The sequence below is a fragment of the Megalobrama amblycephala genome, linkage group LG18, assembly GCF_018812025.1.
Source record: "Megalobrama amblycephala isolate DHTTF-2021 linkage group LG18, ASM1881202v1, whole genome shotgun sequence".
Classification (NCBI taxonomy): domain Eukaryota; kingdom Metazoa; phylum Chordata; class Actinopteri; order Cypriniformes; family Xenocyprididae; genus Megalobrama; species Megalobrama amblycephala.
Window position 1 is genome coordinate 30,080,766 of NC_063061.1, and position 23,337 is coordinate 30,104,102.

The 23,337-nt window shown below is 37.0% G+C and overlaps 1 protein-coding gene across 3 annotated transcripts in view; it reads right to left on the reverse strand.

Moving 5' to 3' along the window:
* The window catches only part of whrna (whirlin a), a 62,864-nt gene that overhangs the window by 14,505 nt on the left and 25,022 nt on the right, over positions 1-23,337 (reverse strand). For all 3 annotated transcript variants that reach the window (XM_048167032.1, XM_048167031.1, XM_048167030.1), the window contains exons 3-6: positions 22,389-22,597; positions 20,289-20,325; positions 7,074-7,286; positions 5,787-5,996 (exon numbers count right to left, since the gene is read on the reverse strand). In XM_048167032.1, coding sequence (XP_048022989.1) covers positions 5,787-5,996; positions 7,074-7,286; positions 20,289-20,325; positions 22,389-22,597 — 669 coding nt within the window. The remainder of the gene's footprint in view (positions 1-5,786; positions 5,997-7,073; positions 7,287-20,288; positions 20,326-22,388; positions 22,598-23,337) is intronic.

Consider the following 23,337-nt stretch of genomic DNA (forward strand, 5'->3'; position numbering starts at 1 on the left):
GGAGACAGAAAAACAAAAGAGAGAAAACGAGAACAAGAGACTATAAACAAATGAAAAACACAGCTGTGTGTTTATCCCCTAAACAAATGTTCGATTCAAATTGCATTTTGTTGAGAGCTCATTTCACAGAGGGGCATCAAAACAATTGCATTTACAGTCCTACATTTCAATCTCGCATCCAGTCTCATTTTCCGTCCAACACTCATCTCTCACGCACAAACACATACCGCACAGAGAGCAAGAAAAGCCCTGATTTAGCATGTGCGTGTGCTCGGTTGGAGTAAGAGAGAGGTGGTTTTGTGACGTTGGTGGTTCATTGCATTCAGATCTGTGATTCACCTCATTAAAACTCCCCTCGACCAAAACAAAAGCCTCATCAATTCACTTTATTTGCTTGCACACCACTTACAAAGGAGCCACTTATGGGCTAATTTGTTTGCTACTTGATCAGCTAACCTTACTTTGTACGTGTTTTGGCTGCCTTTCTTGTAATATTTGTGCTTTTTTGCTGTGCTTTTGTACATTTCATATTTCACCTAACACCTCTTACATTTGAAAACATTTGAAACTATTTGTAAGAAAGATATTAGAAATAATGGACCAGAATTATTTTCACATTTACAGTATAGTTGTGAATGTGAGGCCCTGTTTTGTTGAATAATAGCAAGACACGTCTTACTATTGAGTTGTCCTCATGAGCTGCATGGGAAAAAAAAAAAATCAACCTACAATGCGAACAAATAACTCTTGGCATGAGTCCGTTCTTTTTAGTGAAACACCCAGCATGAACACACTACTCCGATTTATAATCAAATGACTCTTATGAGTTGGTAGTTACAAAATTTAACAAACAAAAGTTAGGGCCGGTTCACACAGAATGAGTTTTTCCATTCCACTGTGCAACTTTTCCATTTGCTGCATCCCAATTCGCATACTATCCATCCTAAATAGTATTCGAAATTGAATTAGTATGTCCCAAATCGTAGTATGTTGAAATGAGTATTCCAAAGATTTTTTCCAGTTAGAATGCGAAGTGCAGATCCGTGCACACTATTAATGGCTACTATTGCCCACAAACCCATTGCGCTGTGGACAAGGATTCGATTAGAACTACAAACACGAATAAAAAGTGTTAAAAAAACTACAAAAATGACTGATGTGCGAGACCGACAGTTAAGCAGAATGGTTAAGATAAAGGGGTTTGAGTGATTAATATCAAAGTCCCTTTAAGACAAGTCATTTCACTAGGCGGCCATCTTTGAAACGCCTCTCGGGCATTCAAGTGCAGCTCCTATCTCTTTGAATGGGGAAACATCAAATTCTCCAAAGCTGTTTGCCAAGCTTTTGATTAAATTTCATATTTGAAATCACCAATGAAATTTGACAACTCTCTCATAAATTTGGTTTCTAAACGCTCGAATCATTACAAAAAAACTGTATTTTTCAGACTGGATCAAGCTAAGGCGCATACGCAGTCCTAAACGTGGATTTCATCAAAAATATCTTAATTTGTGTTCCAAAGTTGAATGAACGTCTTACTGGTCTGGAATGGCATGAGGGTAAGTAATTAATTACATTATTTTCATTTTTGGGTTAACTAACCCTTTAAACATTTGTTTTTTGGGGTCGACAGCTTATAAAAACATAGTTTTTTAGCTTGTTTGCTGTACACCATGTCACATTTTAGACATGGTTCTATTTTTTGTTACAAGGAGGCAGCCTCACGCTATATAAAGTCAATGGAGACTGTTGGATTGTTCCCCTCCCCCCCGGTGGGCGTGGTTTTCAGATTATGACGTGTGTCGCTCTGTCTCTATGTCCCAAAACTTGCCTACTCTTCTGCTACACACTTCTTCACAAAAACAGTACATACTTTTAGGGCGTAGTATAAGTAGGCGAATTGGGACACAGCAATTGTTTTTCAATGTAAAGATGCACTAGATGGACATGCTTGACCTTTGTGCTCTAATTAAGTGGTGCTCAAGTTAAAAAAAGTTCAACTTTTAAAAACAAGTCTCTAAAAAAAAAAAAAAAATCAATATCAATCCACTGCTAGTTTTTAACAGCAAAAACACATTCTGTGTGAACCATTTTAAATCAGTCTGATGAATCCTTTAATTAAATTGATCCATTACAGGGTTTACTGAATAAACAAGAAAATTGTTTACTGAATATAAAAGAATAATTTTCTTTCAATAAATGTATAAATAAATAAAAATAAAATAACTAACCCACCCCAAACTTTGGAATGACATTTATGTGTGACCTGTGCAAAAATTAGCCAATGACATCAAACCACTAATGACCCATATGCCAAATCTGGCTGGACACAGTCTTCCTCTCCTTCTTCAAACTAAAACAGCCAGACTCAGAGAGCACAGACATTTAACTGTGCTGGCTCAGGTCCTCCACCTTCCCACAATCCCCTGCTGTGCTCCACTGGAGCATAAATCAGGATGCTCTCTGCAAGACTTCTTTTTTTTTTTTTGTCTGGGGGGGCTTATCTGCTGTGACAGCTCTGCATATGGCTGATGAGGTGCGGTACCAGGATGAGAGTCCCAGAGCGAACGTTTCGTCTGTGGTGCTCCGCAGGGCTGCGGTGTGGGCCGCCGCTGCTTCTTGTAATTACCGTAGCCAGAGCTGGCAAGCTTACAACAACACCGATCCACAGAGGAGGGCCACGAACAAAGCTTGCATACAAATATGTTCGCTCATTTCCAAAGTGCACACGCACTCTCACACACACACACACACACACACACACACACACACACACACACACACACACACACACACACACACACACACGCACACACTCATACATACAGACAAATGACCCATGATGAAGAGGTACAAAGTCACAGCGGACACATGTTTGATTTGCTACATGCATGCATGGACTTATGTCTGATCACTGCAACCCACACATATACACACAGACAGACATCAGAAGTGAGTGATTTTCAGAGGGATCAATCCATGCAGAGAATGTAGATTGTGCTGTAATACATTCTTGTATGTGTGTGTGTGTGTGTGTGTGTATTCAAAAGAAACCCACATCATAGCAAAAGCAAACTCATTCTTTAATATGTGTGTGTGTGTGTGTTTGCAAAAGAGACACACCCAACCCCAAAACACACATACTATATACTATATGCATGTACATTTTTTAATCATGCATGTTTATATGCATACCCTTACAAAACTTTACCATAGTAACCGTATTTTCCACTAAGATTTCATACAGAAATTATAATTTGAGTGCTGCTGAATCAAGGGTGGTATGGGTCGTTGCTAGGGAGTTAATAAGGGTTGCTAATTTATTCATTTGAGTTGCTATGCATTTGCTAACAAGTATATTTATGTTCCTATGCAGTTCGGGCTGGTTGGTTACTGGACAAAAAGATTCCCATCATAAGTCTCTATGATATTCTGGTCCCTAGATATTGTTCAAGTTCCTCCTTCAGTGTTAATATAAGTTATTTTATCAACCATTTTATTACTCGCCAGGCAAAAAAAATCATACGTCTAATAATTTTGAAGTGTAATGGCACAATTCAAACTGGCACACTGTGCATGCGTAAATCATACTAAAAGCTCACAAGATGATGCAGAGAGAGCAGAGCATATAATAAAGTTCTCATGCTATTCTTCTGGCACAATCATTTTATTAGCATATGATCAAACTCGCATGGTTTAAAACGCAACTGTCATCATGTTTTGCCGTGCAGCAAATGTGAGTAAATTCTCAGTCATCTTTGCAGGAATGTAATACGGAGATTCTATAAAGGAGCATTATCTTGAGCAACTCTGTTACAGTAAATAGCAGGCACAAAAATGCAGGCTCTGTATAACTATAGTTCAATCATGACAACTCTCGGAAGATTATTAGCATGGTAATGGATATGACAATGTTAATGTATTTGGTCTTGGCGGAATAGATGCTACTAATGCATATGTACTGCCATTACATACGGCGATACACTGATGCGAGTAAGACATAGTGCTGCTGCACAAATAGCATATATCAATAACCCATAGCAGATCTATACAGGTGGAGCTGGGGAAGGTGGAGGGTTTTAGAGGAACTCTGAAGCACGCTGCTAGCAGCAAGCTCATTGGCTGCAGAAGTGACATGGACCAATCAGCTTGTGCCATGTAGTTAATTATCATCAGCTTGCGTTAAGGACCCATCAGCCTGCGCCATCAAGAGTTTCATGACTGAACTATGTATATATCTATGAGTACAATATGTGTCATGTGACTAAACATGCATTATTGTTTTCAAATACCCCCGTTTTAAACATCCACACTACAATTTTTACACTTTGGAGAGCGTTTTTAAAAAGCGGTTTTCCTTGACAAAAACACAGTCTCACACCGTGTCCTAACCAGACGCGTCGTGACGCCGCAACAAGTGATATAAGGTATCTTTTCCATGTTAATCTGAGTTTTTGTCCTAACCAGCCGCGACGGCGACACACGAATATTCTATTTTAGAAACGGTTTCTATTTCTCCGCGACTTTGCGGCTGGAACAGCAACACAAAGTATGGCAATGATAATATCAGCTACTGTTTATGTGCTTTATTTAATGTTAAAAGCGTCTAACGTGAGTTTGAATATCATTCTGTGTTCCCAGCTTTTTAGCTGTAATGAAAACAACACTGGCTAAGTCACCTCAGATCTTGAAAATAAATAACTGGGCACAAGAACGTTCAAACTGTCAACTCATTGCGAACAAACAAGTGTATTCAATGACATACCAATGACAAAGATTGGTTCAGTCACTCTGTATGTACTTTAAATAATGTTTAAATTGTGTAATATTTATGAATTTTACTAAGTACTTGCTCATTTCATTGTGTGCTCTTGCCGAGAGAGGCTCTTCTGATTGGCTGTGGTTTTTGATCGATTTTATCGCTTCTCATTTTCACGTCGCATCCATCGCTGGAATCTTATCGCATCCCGTCTGGTTAGGACACAGTGTCAGTGTGGATGGAAGGCAAAAACGGAGAGAAAAAGATTACGTATTAGTAAACGATAAACGTATTAGTGTGGACATGGCCTTAGGTAAGGGGTAAGTACTGGTATTTTCATTGTAGTGGAAACTATGGTTACTACAGTAGATTTTGTAAAGGTAAGCAAGAGATTGTTTAACCTACCTCCATCATATCTATTAGCCAGAGCAGTCTTTCCTGTTTTATTGAGAGGGATAGGGAATTGGGTGTTAAACTGTTCCTGCAATTTACACTGGGAGTCAGCAAGCTTAAAAATCCATCAGAAAACAGTTCTCCATCTGTCACACCAACATCACACACACCCCTGAGACTGCTACAAATCTAAACAGCTGCACTTTCACAACAAGACATAGATGAGTTGAGGTGAGACATGCCTAGATAGAGTGAGACAGGAGGGCAGACAGGTTTCGAACGATGGTCATAAAAGCCTCCGACAGAAAGGACAAAAGCTGTTTCCCAAAGCATCTTTAGAGCCCTTCATCTTGTATCCTAGTAATCTGCACACGCCTTCTTTGTGCCCAAATTGCCCACCAATTTTGTGAACGGCTTTTTATGTCTATGTCACACACACATAGCCAGACACACACACAACAATGCCTTCCGCTCATCCCACACAAATACAAACGCAAAGCCTTAAACACTTTCTGTCTGAAATTACAGATACAGACACTGGGTCTAACTCAATAATAATTGCTCACAAGTGCTCCTGCTTACAGTATGTGTGTAGAAAGTTAATTTCATTGTAAATGTGGATGTCAACTCTTACCCGTGCAGAGCTGAGGGTGGTGTTGGTCATGAAGCTGGCTGAGGAGGAGGCCAGTGTATCAGGGTACGAGACCATGGAGAAGGAGTCTTGAAATCCAGCTCCCCCTTGCCTCGCCTTCAGGGCTTCAATCTCTCGTCTCAGAACCAGGCCGTCAAATCTCTCCACATCCTGAGGGGTCACAATCCCCCTCACTTCTGACAGCAGAGAGAACTGCAAATACACACACACAGAGCTGTGAATGTGACCGGGCTCGTGTTGATTGTTTTAATCTCAGGGGTTTTAATATGTTCATAAATGTGAATGCAATATGAGGTTATACTTGCTGTAAATCACCAGACAATGATGGCCCAATATACTGAGGCCATTTTTGTATAGTGTCAGTATTAATTCATTCAGCCAATAAAAGTCTTTAATAAAAAAAAAAGATTTTGTATTGAATTCTGAAAATTGAAGTAGATACACTATCATAAAAAGGTTTGGGGTCTTTTATTTGATCACAAGTATTGTAATATATTATTTACAATTAACATAACTATTTTCTGTTTTAATATATTTTAATGTATTTAATTTATTCCTGTGATGGCAAAGCTGAATTTTCAGCATCATTCTTCCAGTCTTCAGTGTCATGATCCTTCAGAAATCATTCTAATATGCTGATTTATTATTATTATTATTATTATCAATTATAAAATGATCAACAAATATTTTTTTTTCAGTATTCATATTCTGATGAATAGAAAGTTCAGATTTCCTTAAAGTAGAGATCGTTTGCAAAATTATAAAAGTCTTTACTTTCATTTTTGATCAATTTAATGCAGTCTTTCTGAATAAAGGTTTCTTTAAAAAAAAAAACTTTTTAACGGTAGTGTACTTTTATCACGTACTTTAACAAAAATGTACGTAACTAAAACAAAACAAAAGTAAATAAAGTTAACATTTTTAAATATGCTAAAAAATAATAGAATCTTTTTAAAATACAATTTTATAGTATTAACTCTTATAATATTTACTCTATGTAACAGTAAATACGAATGGTAAACATGGTTCTAAAAATAAAGTCGAGAGCAAAACTGTTAGTGGCAGATTATTATTATTAATTATTATGAATATGTTAATTCTAAACAAGATCACATGCATTTTTTCTGAATATCATGGTGCTGAGTGCTCAACTCCCAGTGAATGCATTAACTGGTAAAATATATTAAATATTTAAATACTATGCAATTCATTTTGGATGAAAGTGTAAGCCAAATGCATAAATGTAAAAGTAAATGTAAATATCTCCACCTTGGCATGTGTATTGAACAGCTCAAAGAGGGCCATGACAAGCTGCTCAACACCGATGTGACCATCACGGTACTCTTGGATGTAGTAGCCCATGGTCTGCCTCTCAGGTTCAGTCAGCAGATGTCTAGCCTGCTCCTCCAGCATAGCCCTGCTCTGGTTCACCAAACTAGACAGAGTCACCTGAGATCCCGCCACACCTTTATAAAAGCCACCCTGAGGAGAGGTGAAAGTGAAAAGCGTGAAAAGACGAAATGCAAATATTTTAAGAGCAGACTAATATGCAATATTAATACAAAAATTCAGACACCTGTGGCTCGTTGAGTCTCAAAGCACATTTTAAATCTTCCTATTCTTTTTTTTTTTTTTTTTTTAATGTACATGACTTGACAAGCCTTTGGTTCATTGCTGCTGTCATAACTCACATCTCCATAATGGTGAGTGACTGTAGTGCAGTCTTTAACCCTCCTCCCTATTTTCTCTCTCTCAGGCTTCAGCCTCTCTTCTCAAGAGCAGCTTTCCCTTTAATTAGTCTCCTAATCAAAAAGTACTGCTCCAGAGTCAACATGATCATTGATCAATGTTACGCTCAGCTTAGGAATGTCATGCTCTCCAGCCAAAGGATGAAACCACAACACTTTTGCAAACCAATCTAGAACTTGCTCACTACATACCCACATATTCGGGGTTGCAAAGACCAGTCGATTGGTTTGATGTTCATTTTGGGTCGATTAGAGGTATATCACATGCTTTAAAGGTGTCCTTGATTATGATTTCACTTTTTCAACTTTAGTTATTGTATAATGTTGCTGTTTGAGCATAAACAACATCTGCAAAGTTACAATGCTCAAAGTTCAATGCAAAGGGAGATATTTTCTTTTACAGAAATCACTTTTTAAGGACCACAACAAACAGCTGGTAGGAACTACAAACAGGGTTGGACAAAAATACATCAAAATGTATTTTAAAATAAAATACCAAATACCTTAATTTTAATTGTATCAAAATTTTAAAAATACTAAAAAATAATTTTACAAGGGAGCATGAAATTTCTTCGCAAACCTTCCATCAATTGGCCTATTTGACTGATCCCTTCACCATTACACTGACTCAGTTGATTAAGTAAACAATGTTTGTTAGCACCAGCTTTTCTCTGCCCGAGTCATGCAATAAATCTAACATGTGCAACCAGTTAAAGGCACAATATGTACAGTAGGATTTTTGGATTAAAATATCCAAAAACCACTAGAACAATGTTATTTATTTTGTTGACTTGTGTACCTACATTATCCCAAATGTTTCCAAGAATGTTTAAAGGTGCCATCGAACGTTTTTTTACAAGATGTAATATAAGTCTAAGGTGTCCTCTGAATGTGTCTGTGAAGTTGCAGCTCAAAATACCCCATATATTTTTTTTAATTAATTTTTTTAACTGTCTATTTTGAGGCATAATTAGAAATGCGCCAATTCATGCTGCGGCCCCTTTAAATCTCACGCTCTCCGCCCCCTCCCGAGCTCTCGACTCTATCACTGCATAAACAAAGTTCACACAGCTAATATAACCCTCAAAATGGATCTTTACAAAGTGTTCGTCATGCAGCATGTCTAATCACGTAAGTACAGTGTTTATTTGGATGTTTACATTTGATTCTGAATGAGTTTGAAAGTGCTCCGTGGCTAACGGCTAATGCTACACTTTTGGAGAGATTTATAAAGAATGAAGTTGTGTTTATGCATTATACAGACTGCAAGTGTTTAATAATGAAAATAACGACGGCCCTTGTCTCTGTGAATATAGTAATAAACAATGGTAACTTTAACCACATTTAACAGTACATTAGCAACATGCTAACGAAACATTTAGAAAGACAGTTTACAAATATCACTAAAAATATCATGTTATCATGGATCATGTTAGTTATTATCGCTCCATCTGCCATTTTTCGCTATTGTTCTTGCTTGCTTACCTAGTCTGATGATTCAGCTGTGCACGTCCAGACGTTAATACTGGCTGCCCTTGTCTAATGCTTGAACATGAGCTGGCATATGCAAATATTGGGGACGTACATATTAATGATCCCGACTGTTACGTAACAGTTGGTGTTATGTTGAGATTCGCCTGTTCTTCGGAGGTCTTTTAAACAAATGAGATTTACATAAGAAGGAGGAAACAATGGAGTTTGAGACTCACTGTATGTCATTTCCATGTACTGAACTCTTGTTATTCAACTATGCCAAGGTAAATTAAATTTCCAATTCGATGGCACCTTTAAATCCAGAGAAATATGGAATTTTAACCAGGACATAGACCGTGTCCGTGCTTCGTCTATCAATGACATCATACCCGCGTTACCCTAGATTTTATACCCGGTAGCCTAGATTAGATTTTTTATTTTGTAGAAACCATGGAAACACCAAAGACGCATTATATTTCTCATTTGTCTAATAAAACATATTATATGTTTTATTAGATGAGGAACTGTTTGGATTCATTCATCGACTGAAAACTAATCATGTTATATAGCTTCTTGTTTAAATCCCGTTTTCTTGATTTATCGCGAGTACCATGTTTTACCATGACTAACATCGATCTAGCTTACTGCATATGCAACAAGTGTCTCATAGCAGCTGCCAAGCAAACGCACAGAGAAGCACTTTAACAACGTTCAACACTCAAATGTAGTGACTGTGGCATAATAAAAGTCCCGGTGCTCTCGAGACATGTCGCGCTCGTCTCTCATTAGCAATCTCTCCAGCGGTCTCATTCAGCTCCAACATCAGTCGCCCTGCTCTGCTTCATACTACAGTAACGTTAATAATCTCATCCATGAGCATGATTTCTGTCCTTGTCCCATCCCGATTCTTTTCCACTGGCTGTAGATGTGAAAACAACACCTCCCATGATTCCATAAAATCAAGGATAAGCGACTGAATAAGTGACCTCTAGCGGCGAAAATTAACATATTGTGGATTTAACAGATCAAATATTCACATATCGCTGTGATCTCCTAGATGAAGGTTAGTTTTAAAGTAACCAACAGTTTAATTTTTAACAGTTTGTGAATGACTTGTATCCTAATTTAGTTACTTGGTGTTTGGTAACAAAGGGCCTACTTTGCATCAGCAACACTGACTCAATGACAAACAAGTCAATCATAAGAAGACAACTGATGGCACCTGCTGCTTGGTATAATTGTTTTCTAGAACATTATGTAAATTGGTAAACTATTTAGCCTAGGCTACTAAAAAGAACACCAAAACTTAACATCTGTTCTGAACTCAACAAGTCTGGGCAAACCACTGAGTAAGCACCAATCAGAGGTTGCATTTTTATGATGTCATCATGTAGACTTCTTACAAAGTATTTTACAGTATTTTAAAACTACAAAAATACAAAACACTAAAGTATTTTGATATAAAATACAAAGCTATTTTCATCACCCCTATCAAATACAAATTACAAAATAATATTTTGTATTTGAAATACGTATTTAAAATACATGTATCATAAATACTGCCCATCCCTGACTACAACGAGCTTCTTCCTGGGTTGGTGACATCACAAACCCCAATATTTACATAAAACCTACCCCCGTGAACACGCAACTGCTGTAGAGAAGATGAAGAGTTGTTGTAGTGTATTGTTGTTACCATGCTGTCATTTTACACCAGATTGCTTCACAAACGAGGGTCAATTCATCGCTGGATTTGCACAAAAGATTTACATGATGATTGAATCAACTCCACAGCAACTACATAAATTTATTCACTAACCGTTCAGAAACGTCCAGTTGCATTCTAAAAGTTGTAACTTCTTCCTGAGTCTCTCCATCAGTGTCCGACTCCGGTTTGAACAATGTAAGGCTGAACACTGTTACTGACAATCGTCATTTTGGCTGCGTGAAATTCTCCAGCTTTGTTGTTGTTGAACAACTAAAGCGTGAGCTGTCAAAGCTCCACCCCCTTCTGGAAAGTGGGCTGGGCGCAGTAGCTCATTTGCATTTAAAGGAACACACACAAAAACGCCATGTTTTTGCTCACTCCAAAATAGGGTTCAAATTTGACAAGCTACAATAAATGATCTGTGGGGTATTTTGAGCTGAAACTTCATAGACATATTCTGGGGACACCAGAGACTTATATTACATCTTGTAAAAGAGGCATTATAGGTCCCCTTTAAATTCCTTTTATTTAATTATATCTGCTTGAACAGTCTATTGACAGTCTTGTTGGGTGGAGATGTATGTTTGTTGGCTGTCTGGTTTGCAGGTGCGGTCAAGCAGCACTAGTGTCTATGTTATCAAACCATCAAAAGACACAAGGATTTGAACTCAGCTCGATCAATACAGACAGAAACAGTGGGTGAGGTGAGTGAATGCTGATCAAGCCTGAACTATTGTTGCCCTTATTCTTTACTTTCTCTTTAGAACATTGTGTGTTTTGTGTTAATGCTTCAAGTTAGATGAGCTGTATTGTGGAGCACTCCAACAGGAACTAATGCATTTTGGTTGCATCACACGACAGACCATTTATTTTCACAGTATTTCTGAGGAAAATTCCCTGACCGGTTTGACCATGAGGCTAATGTCCTGCACTGGACATTGAGGAATAGCTAGTCTAGAAATTTGCTGGTCTTGCAAAACCAAGGAAGAGACAGAAAAATAATGAGATTAAGAACAAAATTGGCAAAGTGAACAAATAGATAGAACATTATTAAATGTAATATATTGTTTAGGAAGTTCCACAATGCACCTGGCTGAATGTATTTTTTTTTTTTAAATAAAAGGTGTCCTGACCTAATATATTACTGTCACCAGGACCAGAGTTCAGGAGAGTAACTTTAGACTATGATGTATGTCATCCATTTACTTTATTTCCTTTTTCTCTTTGTTTTATTCTGAAAATCAATGGATTTCACATAGATTCCCTCGGTTAGAAACTCTTGAGATTGCTTTACATTTGAACTCAAATTCAACCTCACCTAGAGTGTTTCTGAAACACTCCTTAGACGTACTTCTGCAGCCGAGACAAACACTAATCCCTCAGATCAGTGTTAGGGTGGAACAAACTAGAAGCGATGCAACTAACATTTCAAAATGTTTTCTTTTTTTTTTTATAAATATGAAAAATTATGTAAATATGATTGTTTTTTTTTTTATTTAGTTTCATCGCTTCTACTTTGTTCCACCCTAACTGCTGTAATGATTTTATTCTGGAATCTTTGTTGAATATAAAGTTCAAAAGAACAGCATTTATTGTAGATGTTTTTTGTAACAATGTAAATACATTACTGTCACCTTTAATCAATTTAATGCATTCAAATTTCTTTAAAAATATATATATATTACTGATCCCAAACAGTAGTGTACAGTATATACAGTATTTATAACAATTCCTCAGATAAGAACACAAGTGTCTCTGTTTAGCTCTACCCTCCAGAGCACTCTGGGATATTACCATCACTGCTCAATTACAAAAAAAGCAAAACGCCTACAGAATGGCTCCAACAAAAGATGATCAATAAAACTAGCAAGAAAAAAAGTATCTTTATAACTCTTTAAGAATGATAGCGACCAAGACGGGATCGATCATGCGGCATCTCTGGAGTTACAACCTCCATGAATACCCATTATGACATCACTCGACTGACAGCCTCTTTAATCACAGGAACACATAATTGCTGATCAATATCATAACTTTAAGACAGCACAATCAGGACAAGTGTTTTTTCTGTCAGAACTTTGCAGCATTGAGTGACAAAGAGAGCAGAAACTCCAGCCGTGTCCCCACACATCACACCCCAGTGAATTTGAATAGGGCCTGAATGAGATAATTTAGCCCCAGATTGAGCTTTATCTAAAAGGAACTTGAGATAACCCAGCTCTAAAAAGAGCGGAAAGGCATTTTCTCTTAAATCAAATAGAGTATAAATGTAAAAAAAAATAGAAAATAAAATGTCAAATAGGGGATATGCTTCTGGACTGAAAGGAGGCTTGTCCTTGCAGTGACTGAGCAAAGCGAAGGTCAGGGAAGTGCAGAGAATTTTGTCAAGTAAAGGGTTGGGCCTGGAAGTAATTGTTTCTATAATGTATGTTAACCAATACAACCAAAAAATAGATAGATAGATAGATAGATAGATAGATAGATAGATAGATAGATAGATAGATAGATAGATAGATAGATAGATAGATAGATAGATAGATAGATAGATAGATAGATAGATAGATAGATAGATAGGAACAGGACTGATTGATTGATTGATTGATTGATTGATTGATTGATTGATTGATTGATTGATTGATTGATTGATTGATTGGTTGGTTGGTTGGTTGGTTGGTTGGTTGGTTGGTTCAGGATTAAAATAACAAAGTATGCCTGCATGTGAGTCATGAATATCTCTAGCATCCTTCATGAAAACTAGTCCCGTCCGAATATGGCTTATTGCAGATTACTAAAACTTTAGCATTGTGTTTTAAAGTCATTGTGCTCCATCAAAATGAAGCAAAAGCAAATTAATCTCAATCCTGCTGTCACATTACCTCTAACTACTAAAACATAAGGCCATTGAGCAATAAATTAAATAATTAGATGATCAAGATTAGTGTCACCTTGGTTAGACGTTAATTAAAATGACAAATGTTTGGGTTCGGGAGCTGCTGTCGGTTACAGCTCTATCTGTCTCATTATCAGAGTTTTAATATGCTATTCGACAATATGGGCAGAATGACTAAGCTTTTCAACAAGGCACAAGATCTCACTTCTATTACCGTCCCAGCCTGACTACGGCCCATGTCGAAATAGGAGCTTCATTTCCTCCCTCTTGAGCTACATTAAGTCCTGCGCTTCGAAGAGCACGTCTCTCCCGAAGAGATGATAGATTTTTATACCTCTTTTTAGAACAGTGGCAGAGCGGAGCAGTCAATAGATGTCCTAAAGGCACAACCGGAGATAAGCTCTCTGAGATAAGCAATCTTTCTTATATACAGACCAAACCAAACATAAAAACAACCTGTGAGTGCAGGTGTTGATAGAAGTTTTCAAACAAATCTCAAACAACCTGTGAGCGCGGAAGTCGGATCTCAAAATGGTGTCAGTGTTGAAGACAACAATTTGGATGGAGGGGAAAAAATGCACTTTACAGCCATTACAGCTTTACAGCTATTTATAGTCATTAGCTGCTTTTCCACCAAAATTACCTGGAACAATTTGTCCCAGTTGCTGTCTGTGTTTCCATCTCGGTCTAAAGTAGAAGATTAAGATTGTGAAAATTAAGTCCGGTGACGTAGGAGTCGGACTGTGCGTGACTTTCCAGTTCCCGCTGGATTTCGTCCTCCGCATATAAGCTTAATAAAGCCTGAACCTCTTCGTCGGCCCACCTGTCATATTTTTTAAACTCCACTGTTGATTTGAATAGCAAACAACTCTTACTGCATGCATGCAACAACTTTTAAAAATGGTGGTTGAAAAATGCTGCGTGAACTCAACCAATCAGAATGTTCAGCACCCAAGTCCCTCCCTCAAAAGTACCTGAATTTGAAAAAGCACTACCTCGTGAGCAGGGACTTTCTGAGGGGGAAATTTTTAAACTTTGACTCCGGGTCTTTATTCACCATATCTGGTCTTTAACTGTAAAATTCCCCTTACAGAACAGAGCGAGGTCGGTGGCAAGAGTGCTAATGAGCGTCACCTGCGCACCACACTGGAGGAGTTCCGGAAGGATAAAAGGAGGATTGACAAAAGTGAAGGACGAGAGAGGGCCAGGTCTGGAACTTTATGTTGTTGTTTTGTTTTAGTTTATGCGGCAGTTGGCAGTTATGCACATAAATTATATATGTCACCTTTCTTCTTTAAGGGTAATATTACAGAAGTGAGAGAATTACTCAGGTGTCGACCCGCCAGCCACCAATATCCTGAAATAGTTTCAGAAATGCTTAATCTTTTTTGTGCTTTATTGTGCTTTGTTTACTTTGCTAATGCCGTTGTGCTGAGCCCCCTGAGGGCCACCGTAGTTCTCGTCTTAAAAGGCCAATGTCAATTTGGAGAATTCAATTAGCTTCAAAATGAGGGCCACTGAAATGGGTTTAAGCTGCAATGAGTTGGCAAAGACGGGGCTGGCGTCAAACAACGTAAGCCTCACTTGGGATATATAGAGATTTCACATCAGGCAGTGGATATAAGTGCCTTACTCAGCAAAGATTCGACAAGGTCACACAGTGAGGAATTCTGGCCTTTAAATAAGCAAAAAACATCACACAACTAAAGAAAACTTCTGAGGCAGAATAATTGTAGTATTGCAAAATAATTTGCCAAGTTTTCTCATATGACTGAGATGGATCTCAGGTTGACTAGTTTCTATTTTGTGAGCATTGTGAGTGTTAAACTAGGCAGAAAGCGTAAAATACAAACAGATGTGAACTCACTCTTAAATATCTAACTCAGAAATGAGTTTTTACAGTTTTTACAACAGTTTCTGAAAAATAACGAACCAAAACATTGTAATTTTCTATGTTTGCCCCCTATTTGTTTAACTTGCTCCTATCTGACCTACAATTAATCAACCCAACCCATTGAGCTTCGTGCAATAACTTTCCCAATTATTAAGTGTTTAGAGGGAGCTTTAAATGTACACTGATGAAAACATAATGAAGCATTTATGTGATTATCAATTTATACGCTTGGATCGTTCTGTGGGCAAACACAGGAAAATCTTCTTAGGGAACTGAAAGACTGAAAAACTATTTGCTATATAACCACAAAGATATAATTAATATATATATAAATATTCTTATTAAGCAGTGCAACTTGTGCTTTTTTACTGCAGCAATTAAGACAAACTCAATTAATTATAATATTAACTGTAATTTTAGTGTCATTTCATTGAAAATGCATAACTTATGTGTGTCTACATACAATTACACACTTATGTCTACAGATCAGGAGTGATTTATGGCTGACTGCGCTTTTCTTGCAAAAACTGATGTATGTAACTTATCAATGTCCTCCGAAGCATCGCAGAGCTGCAAGTCTTTGGAATACAAAGTGAGTAGTTTACTGCAAAAGCTCATAGCCCACAGACATGAACCCAGACACTTCATCTAACTGTGTCCTTTAGCCTGTCATTCCCACTGTATGCAATAATCAGCCCCATCGTAATAAGTTAGTGCTCATGCACTGCTCGGGCTTTATTGGAATCCGTTGTTTTGTGCATAAACGACGGCTTACAGAGGAAGACCTTGTAAATCCCTGTTCATTGGGTGGGTCACCTTGCTGCTTTTATCCCTCTTCACACTCTCACCGCATTCTGTCTTTTAGGTCTTCTATTCTTGCACTCTCTTCTGTCCATATTTCCTTATTAGTAATTCCTGTTATGCAGACCATTTTCATGTCTCTAACATAAAGCTTAAAGGGACAGTTCACCCAAAAAGTTAAGGAGCTCACCAAACTGTTTTTGGTTACCATTTTTGAGTGAAATATCCCTTTAACATACTTGATAAAATATTATACTCACATTTTTTAACGATAGAAATCATATTAGTTTGTTTCAATTGATCAAAACTATGTGATAATTTTAAATAAATTCACTAATATTTTTGCCAATTTATTAAAATATATTACATTTATTAAAATGGGTTTCTTTATATTTCTCCAAATGAAGATTTCAAACAAAACAAAGCAAAAAATTCTTTTAATTGATAAACAATTTATAAATGTCCACAATATCACTTTACATTCTGTTAATATTTTGAAAATCACTTTATTTATTTATTTTTTATAAATGCCTTTAAAAAGCCAATTCATAACATCATCCTGCAGGAAGTGGCTTTATTTTTGGTTTAAAAACAACAGCACAATATAGAAATCAATATGATAATATAACAATTTTAAAAGATGGTTAAATGAACATATTCTCAATCTGTCACTTTCAATGGCTAACTTTAGTGCTTCATTTAATCAAGTTTTAATTAATAATAAAGTTTAAGTACCTGAACTTGTTCAGAACACATGGTATATGCTTTTCTGGAACTACTTTCTTATATTACACAAAAAGCATATTCATTTTCAAGTCACAGTTCAAAAGCTACTGCATAACAGAAAAGACCATTCTATTATTTCCTGTTCTTTCATAAATATTATAATATAGCTCTACGCCACTCACACACACACAGGGTTAAGTGCTTGAGACTTTTACGGAAACCAGTCTGAATACAGATAAGCGTGGATACCATATACCCAAGGGATCGAAGCCTTCTGGCAACATCTACCTGACACCCTCTTTACCCAGACCAAGATGAAAATTTACAGCGATAGCACCTTCCTCTTTCATCCTATTTTCTTCCATCTCTTGCCCTTCCTGTGTCTTTCAGTTCTCCTGTTCTCCTCATTAGTTACTCACATCCCCCATCTTCTTTCTTTGGGGCTGCAGTACGGAAAGAGATGTACAGGAACAGGTACATGATTGCCTAGCAAGAGTTAGAGCCCTTAATCACCCTGTTCCCATATCAACCTTGTGGTTCGTCAATAATGATAGCGACTCTGTCCAAATATGATAGGATCTGTGATGCAGAATTTTTTTTTTTTTTTGATTAGTCAGGCTAAGATAGAAAATAAGCACACAAGGACCGGTTCTTTAGGTTATCAAAGCAATGCAAAAACATGAGTCTGATCTATTATGCAGCTTAATCGCTGGCTGACTCATTTGCATAACAACAATATATATTCTCAGTATGGAGGACAAAAGGGAGGCTCTTTGAACATAAATAGACCTGCAGAAATGATCCTGGAGGCATTTGATTATGTTAAATTCTTGTTATGCAGTACTTTTTGAACTCTGTAACTTTTTCAAAATGAATATTTCTTTCATGTAACGTAGGGAAGTGTTCAAAGAGTACACCATACTTTCATATATCATATGTTCTGGTCAAGCTCAGGCACTTACTAAGTGCTTCTGAAACCACTTTTTGAATGTCTATAATTAATAAAGTAATGTATTTGAATTTCCTTTATTTAATGGCTCTACAAATAATTATAATTTTATTTAATGTAATATAGTTAAAATATTTTACTTTAATATTTTATATTAAAATATTTTAAAGGTGCCCTAGAATTAAAAATTGAATTTATCTTGGCATAGTTAAATAACAAGAGTTCAGTACATGGAAATGACATACAGTGAGTCTCAAACACCATTGTTTCCTCCTTCTTATATAAATCTCATTTGTTTAAAAGACCTCTGAAGAACAGGCGAATCTCAACATAACACTGACTGTTATGTAACAGTCGGGATCATTAATATGTACGCCCCCAATATTTGCATATGCCAGCTCATGTTCAAGGCATTAGACAAGGGCAGAACGTCTGGATCTGTGCACAGCTGAATCATCAGACTAGGTAAGCAAGCAAGGACAATAGCGAAAAATGGCAGATGGAGCAATAATAACTGACATGATCCATGATATCATGATATTTTTAGTGATATTTGTAAATTGTCTTTCTAAATGTTTCGTTAGCATGTTGCTAATGTACTGTTAAATGTGGTTAAAGTTACCATAGTTTCTTACTGTATTCACGGAGACAAGACTGTCGTTATTTTCATTTTTTAAACACTTGCAGTCTGTATAATTCAAAAACACAACTTCATTCTTTATAAATCTCTCCAACAGTGTGTAATGTTAGCTTTAGCCACGGAGCACTATGAAACTCATTCAGAATCAAATGTAAACATCCAAATAAATACCATACTTACGCGATTAGACATGCTGCATGACGAACACTTTGTAAAGATCCATTTTGAGGGTTATATTAGCTGTGTGAACTTTGTTTATGCACTGTTTAAAGCAAGCGCGAGCTCCGGGGGGCAGGGAGCATGAGCATTTAAAGGGGCCGCAGCCTAAATCGGCTCATATTTAATGATGCCCCAAAATAGGCAGTTAAAAAAAATTATAAAAAAAGAATCTATGGGCTATTTTGAGCTGAAACTTCACAGACACATTCAGGGGACACCTCAGACTTATATTACATCTTTTAAAAAGACGTTCTATGGCACCTTTAACATGCAGTGGAGCACCAGTGACTGAAGTCTTTTTTATATTAAACTACTAAGATTTATATTTTAGTAAAGTGATCTTTATTTAATCTTGACAAACTATACATCATTAGAAAGTTCAAAGTCTTTTTGACCTCTGTTTTGTTTTAAATATCTTAAACTGACAATAATTTCTTACTTTTTGTCAGGAAGTATGCAAAATGAAAAACGGATTCCATGCTTTTAATATGAAATATGATTTATTACAGGTCATTTAGGCCTGGTTTCACAGACAGGGCTTAGATTAAAGGTGCAATATGTAAAATTTTCTGTCCGCTAGAGGTCGCTAGAGGCCTATTCAAAAAGGCGTAGCTTGATGAAGGAAAGTTTGAGCATGGTACTCGCAAAAAAAAAAAAAAATAATCAAGAAACGAGACTAAACGTGTTGAGCAATATAACAATGATTAGTTTTCTGTCTATAAATATATCAAAACAGTTGTTCCCTTGTCTATTAAAACACGTAATATGGTTTCTACAAAATAAAACCGGAAACCGAGGGTAATGCGGGTATGACGCAATTGACAGGCGACTCCTCACACGTCTCGGAGCCTTGGTTAAAATTACAATTTTCTCACGATTTACAAATAGTTGGAAACATTTGGGATATTGTAAGTACTCAAGTGAACAAAATATATAACACTGGCCTAGTGGTTTTTGAATATTTTACTGCAAAATTCTTACATATTACATCTTTAAGCCAGAAGTAGGCCTTAGTTCAATTTGGACATTTAAGTAGCTTTTATAAACATGCTTTAGAAAAAAAACGGGGGATAATGTATTAACATATTTAAATATTAGCTAATATTTAATAGCTAATATTTAATATTAGATCATATTTAATGCAATTTATTATTTGTAAAATGATGCAATTAATTTGTTTAAAATTTAGAATCATTTGACTGGCCTAATTAAGACAAATATGATGGGGATATGAAAATGTACTGCATAGTTTGACCCTTATGGATTCTTGTGAGCAGGACAATAAACAGGGTACAGCTATCTAAATAGTCTGAAGCCCATCAGGATTTGCCAAGAGTGCTTCAAAATTCACCTTCACAATCTCGCTCGCTCTTTTAACACTGCTGAAACCAAACAGGGAAGAACATCCTGTCCAAATATAGAAACACAGTACTCACCTTTACTGATGCTGATGCTCCCTGGTCCAGAGAGAGGCTGTGAGAGAGAAGTAAATATGGAGAAATCAATACCATATACATGATCTACAACCTCAAGAATCCACAAATAGATGCAGAATCATACAGAGACTCTGACACACCTGCCATGTATGAAACTGATCTAGGTCCTGGTTTTAGATTTAGATGCTTTTCTCAGATTTAAGAGAGATTGAAGTTTGTTGAAGTTTTTTTTTAATTTTTTTTTTTATTGCTGAATGGTCAATTGCTATATTATCAGGTCAAATGTGTTTGTACTGTATAATGACCACTAAACAGTATAATTGACCATTGTGCCAGACAACCGATTTCCAACATAGCTGTGCTACTGTAGTTTCATATTCACTCTGCAGCCTTTTTGCAGTCATATCAAGAATAGCAATTCATCAAAGAGTCAATTTGGTCTGAAACAATGATAGGTGCAAACACTTCCCTGTGCCAGTTCTGTCCTTGGCTTTGGCTTGAGTTCATACCCCTGACCATCAGAAGCTTGATAATAAGCCTTTTTATAAAATGCCACCTTGCATTTTTCTCCTGGCATGAGAGCAGAGCACCCGGCTCACTTCATCAGCTAACCTCCATTAAAGAGAAGGTCCAGAGAGCTGGCACAAGAAAGACACACCTGAGCTGCTTTATGATCCTGTTAGTGTCCTGCACACGCACACACGCACACACAGAGATTCATACTCTCCAAACAGGCCATGAAAAACCATCAGTGTCTGGAAGGAGTAATCCCATGAACAGACTCCTTACAATTTACAGTGGAAAGATGCTGATATTCAGAACAAAATAATTAAAACTCAGCTATTGTATAATCTCTTAAAACTATAAATTTAACTAAGCCTGGAAGCTTCACCTCAGTCCTAATTAAATTACTTTGGCTGAACTGTACAGTACATTTTTAATTTATTAAACAAGAATGTTAAGTCACACCACACAAGATGTGATTTGTACTATATTTAAGAACAAATGAACAAATCAGCATACCATTTGTCAGTTTTAGTTTGCATATTGCTGAATTTACAAGACAGGGACATGCAAACACTTCTAGAAGTGTATAATAGGCCAAAGCTTACTCATAAGCCTGTATTACAAATATGATTTCCTTAGGCTTTTCAGTTACGGTAGTGCTACTGTACTTTTGGTGGCTTCACATTTCTTCACTGGAGGATGTTGGAGACCATCAAATCTGTCTGTAAATGACATGCCAAGAGCTTGTGAATCTAGTTAGAGACCTTGGATATTTAAATTTTTATAATTTTATTTTCACTGCTCCATTAACACTAGCCAGCAGTGGAGTCTGACATACTAGATTTAGCAAAGCCCAAATTCATATCTCAATATTTTTCAGCCTTTTGGCAAGATTCAGTATATCTAACTTATTTATTTATTGAAATGACTAAGGTGACTTAAAAATAAAAGAAATCATACCTTACATATCTTATATAGTGAGTTGTGAAATTATTGCACAAAAAAATGAACTGACAGCTCTCATTCAAACAGATAGAGCTGACAGAAATATCACCAATGTTGGAGTACAAGTAACTCGAATTATGTAATCAGATTACTTTTTCAAGTAACTAGTGAAGTAACAATACTTTTAAATTTACAACAAAATATCGGAGTTACTTTTTCTTATAAGCAATGCAAGTTACATAGTTTTCCCATTTATTGCCTGACACCTCTCCTGTCATCATGTTCAGAGAAATCGGGAGTAAGTCCAGAGGAGTTGTAACGTTGTGTGAACCATGATGGTAGTTCTAGACTAGATGTGAGCATGTATTTACTCATCTAACTTGCACAAAAACAAATTCAGTTTTTCATCAAAATGAAATGCAAACTCAGAATATTACACAAACCAGATATAATTAAATATGTTAAATAACAAAAAATATATACTTTATGTATTTAATTTCACTTTATTAACCAATATCTTTGCTGCTGACCTTCGATGATCTGAATTGGATACTAATAAGCCAATACTGCTTTCCCATCTATTCACATGACTCCCTTATCTCTCTCATTCCTTATTTCCTCACATTCCCATCCCCCCCTCACACTCACCCCGTGACACTGCTGCTGGCAGAACTATCTGTGATCTGCGAGCTTGCGATCCACTTGGTCTCGCCCACTACGGTGCGGGCATGAGGCAGTCGCCCGACATCTTTCACAGTCATCATCAGATGGTGTGAAGACTTCAGCACTTGCACGGCCTCATCGTGCGGGATGCCGAGGAAACTCCGTCCGTTCACCTCCAGGATCTGATCTCCCACCTGTGGAGAAGAGGGGGCAGAGACAGGAGAAGGTGGGTGGGCCGGTGGTGGCAGAGCAGGGCAGGAAGTAAAGGGGGGTCGTGATGAGGCAGGAGACGAGGCAGTCTGGACATCCAGAGGTTGAATATGGTAGAGTGGTGTGGTCAGGTCAAATTTGTGGAACAATAGAGAAGGTTTTGATGAGGTAAACAGAAAGTCAATTATGGTGACTGACTGCAAAGAACACACCCATAGACGAACACATTTTAAATATTCATGCCCACCTTAAAAAGGGAATACAAAAGTTAAGTTAAGACCACATATAATGAAGAAACTGCACAAAATATGCCTTCTCCATTGCTATATAGCCTAAATTTACAAATACAAAAATAAAGACTATAAAAATCCTAGACTAGGGGTTTTTCAGTTATTTGGGTTAAGTTGAATGAGAGCTGTTATAAATAAGTATAAGTTGGAGAACTAAAATCGAAATAACAATAATAATAATGACAAAAGCACATGTGCCAAGCAGGGCGGGGCTGAGAGCCGTGGGAACGGAGTGTTAATGAGTGTTAATGAGTTCCGTGGAGGAGCTCCAGAAGGATAAAAGGAGGAGTGAAGACAATGCAAGACAAGAGAGGACCAGGCCTAGACTTTACATTGTTTTATTATGTTTATATGCGGCAGTCGTCCGTAAGGGGCTGCCGCTTTACTTTCGTTTTGTTGTTTGTTTATTTTGTGATTAAAGATTTACGTTCGTA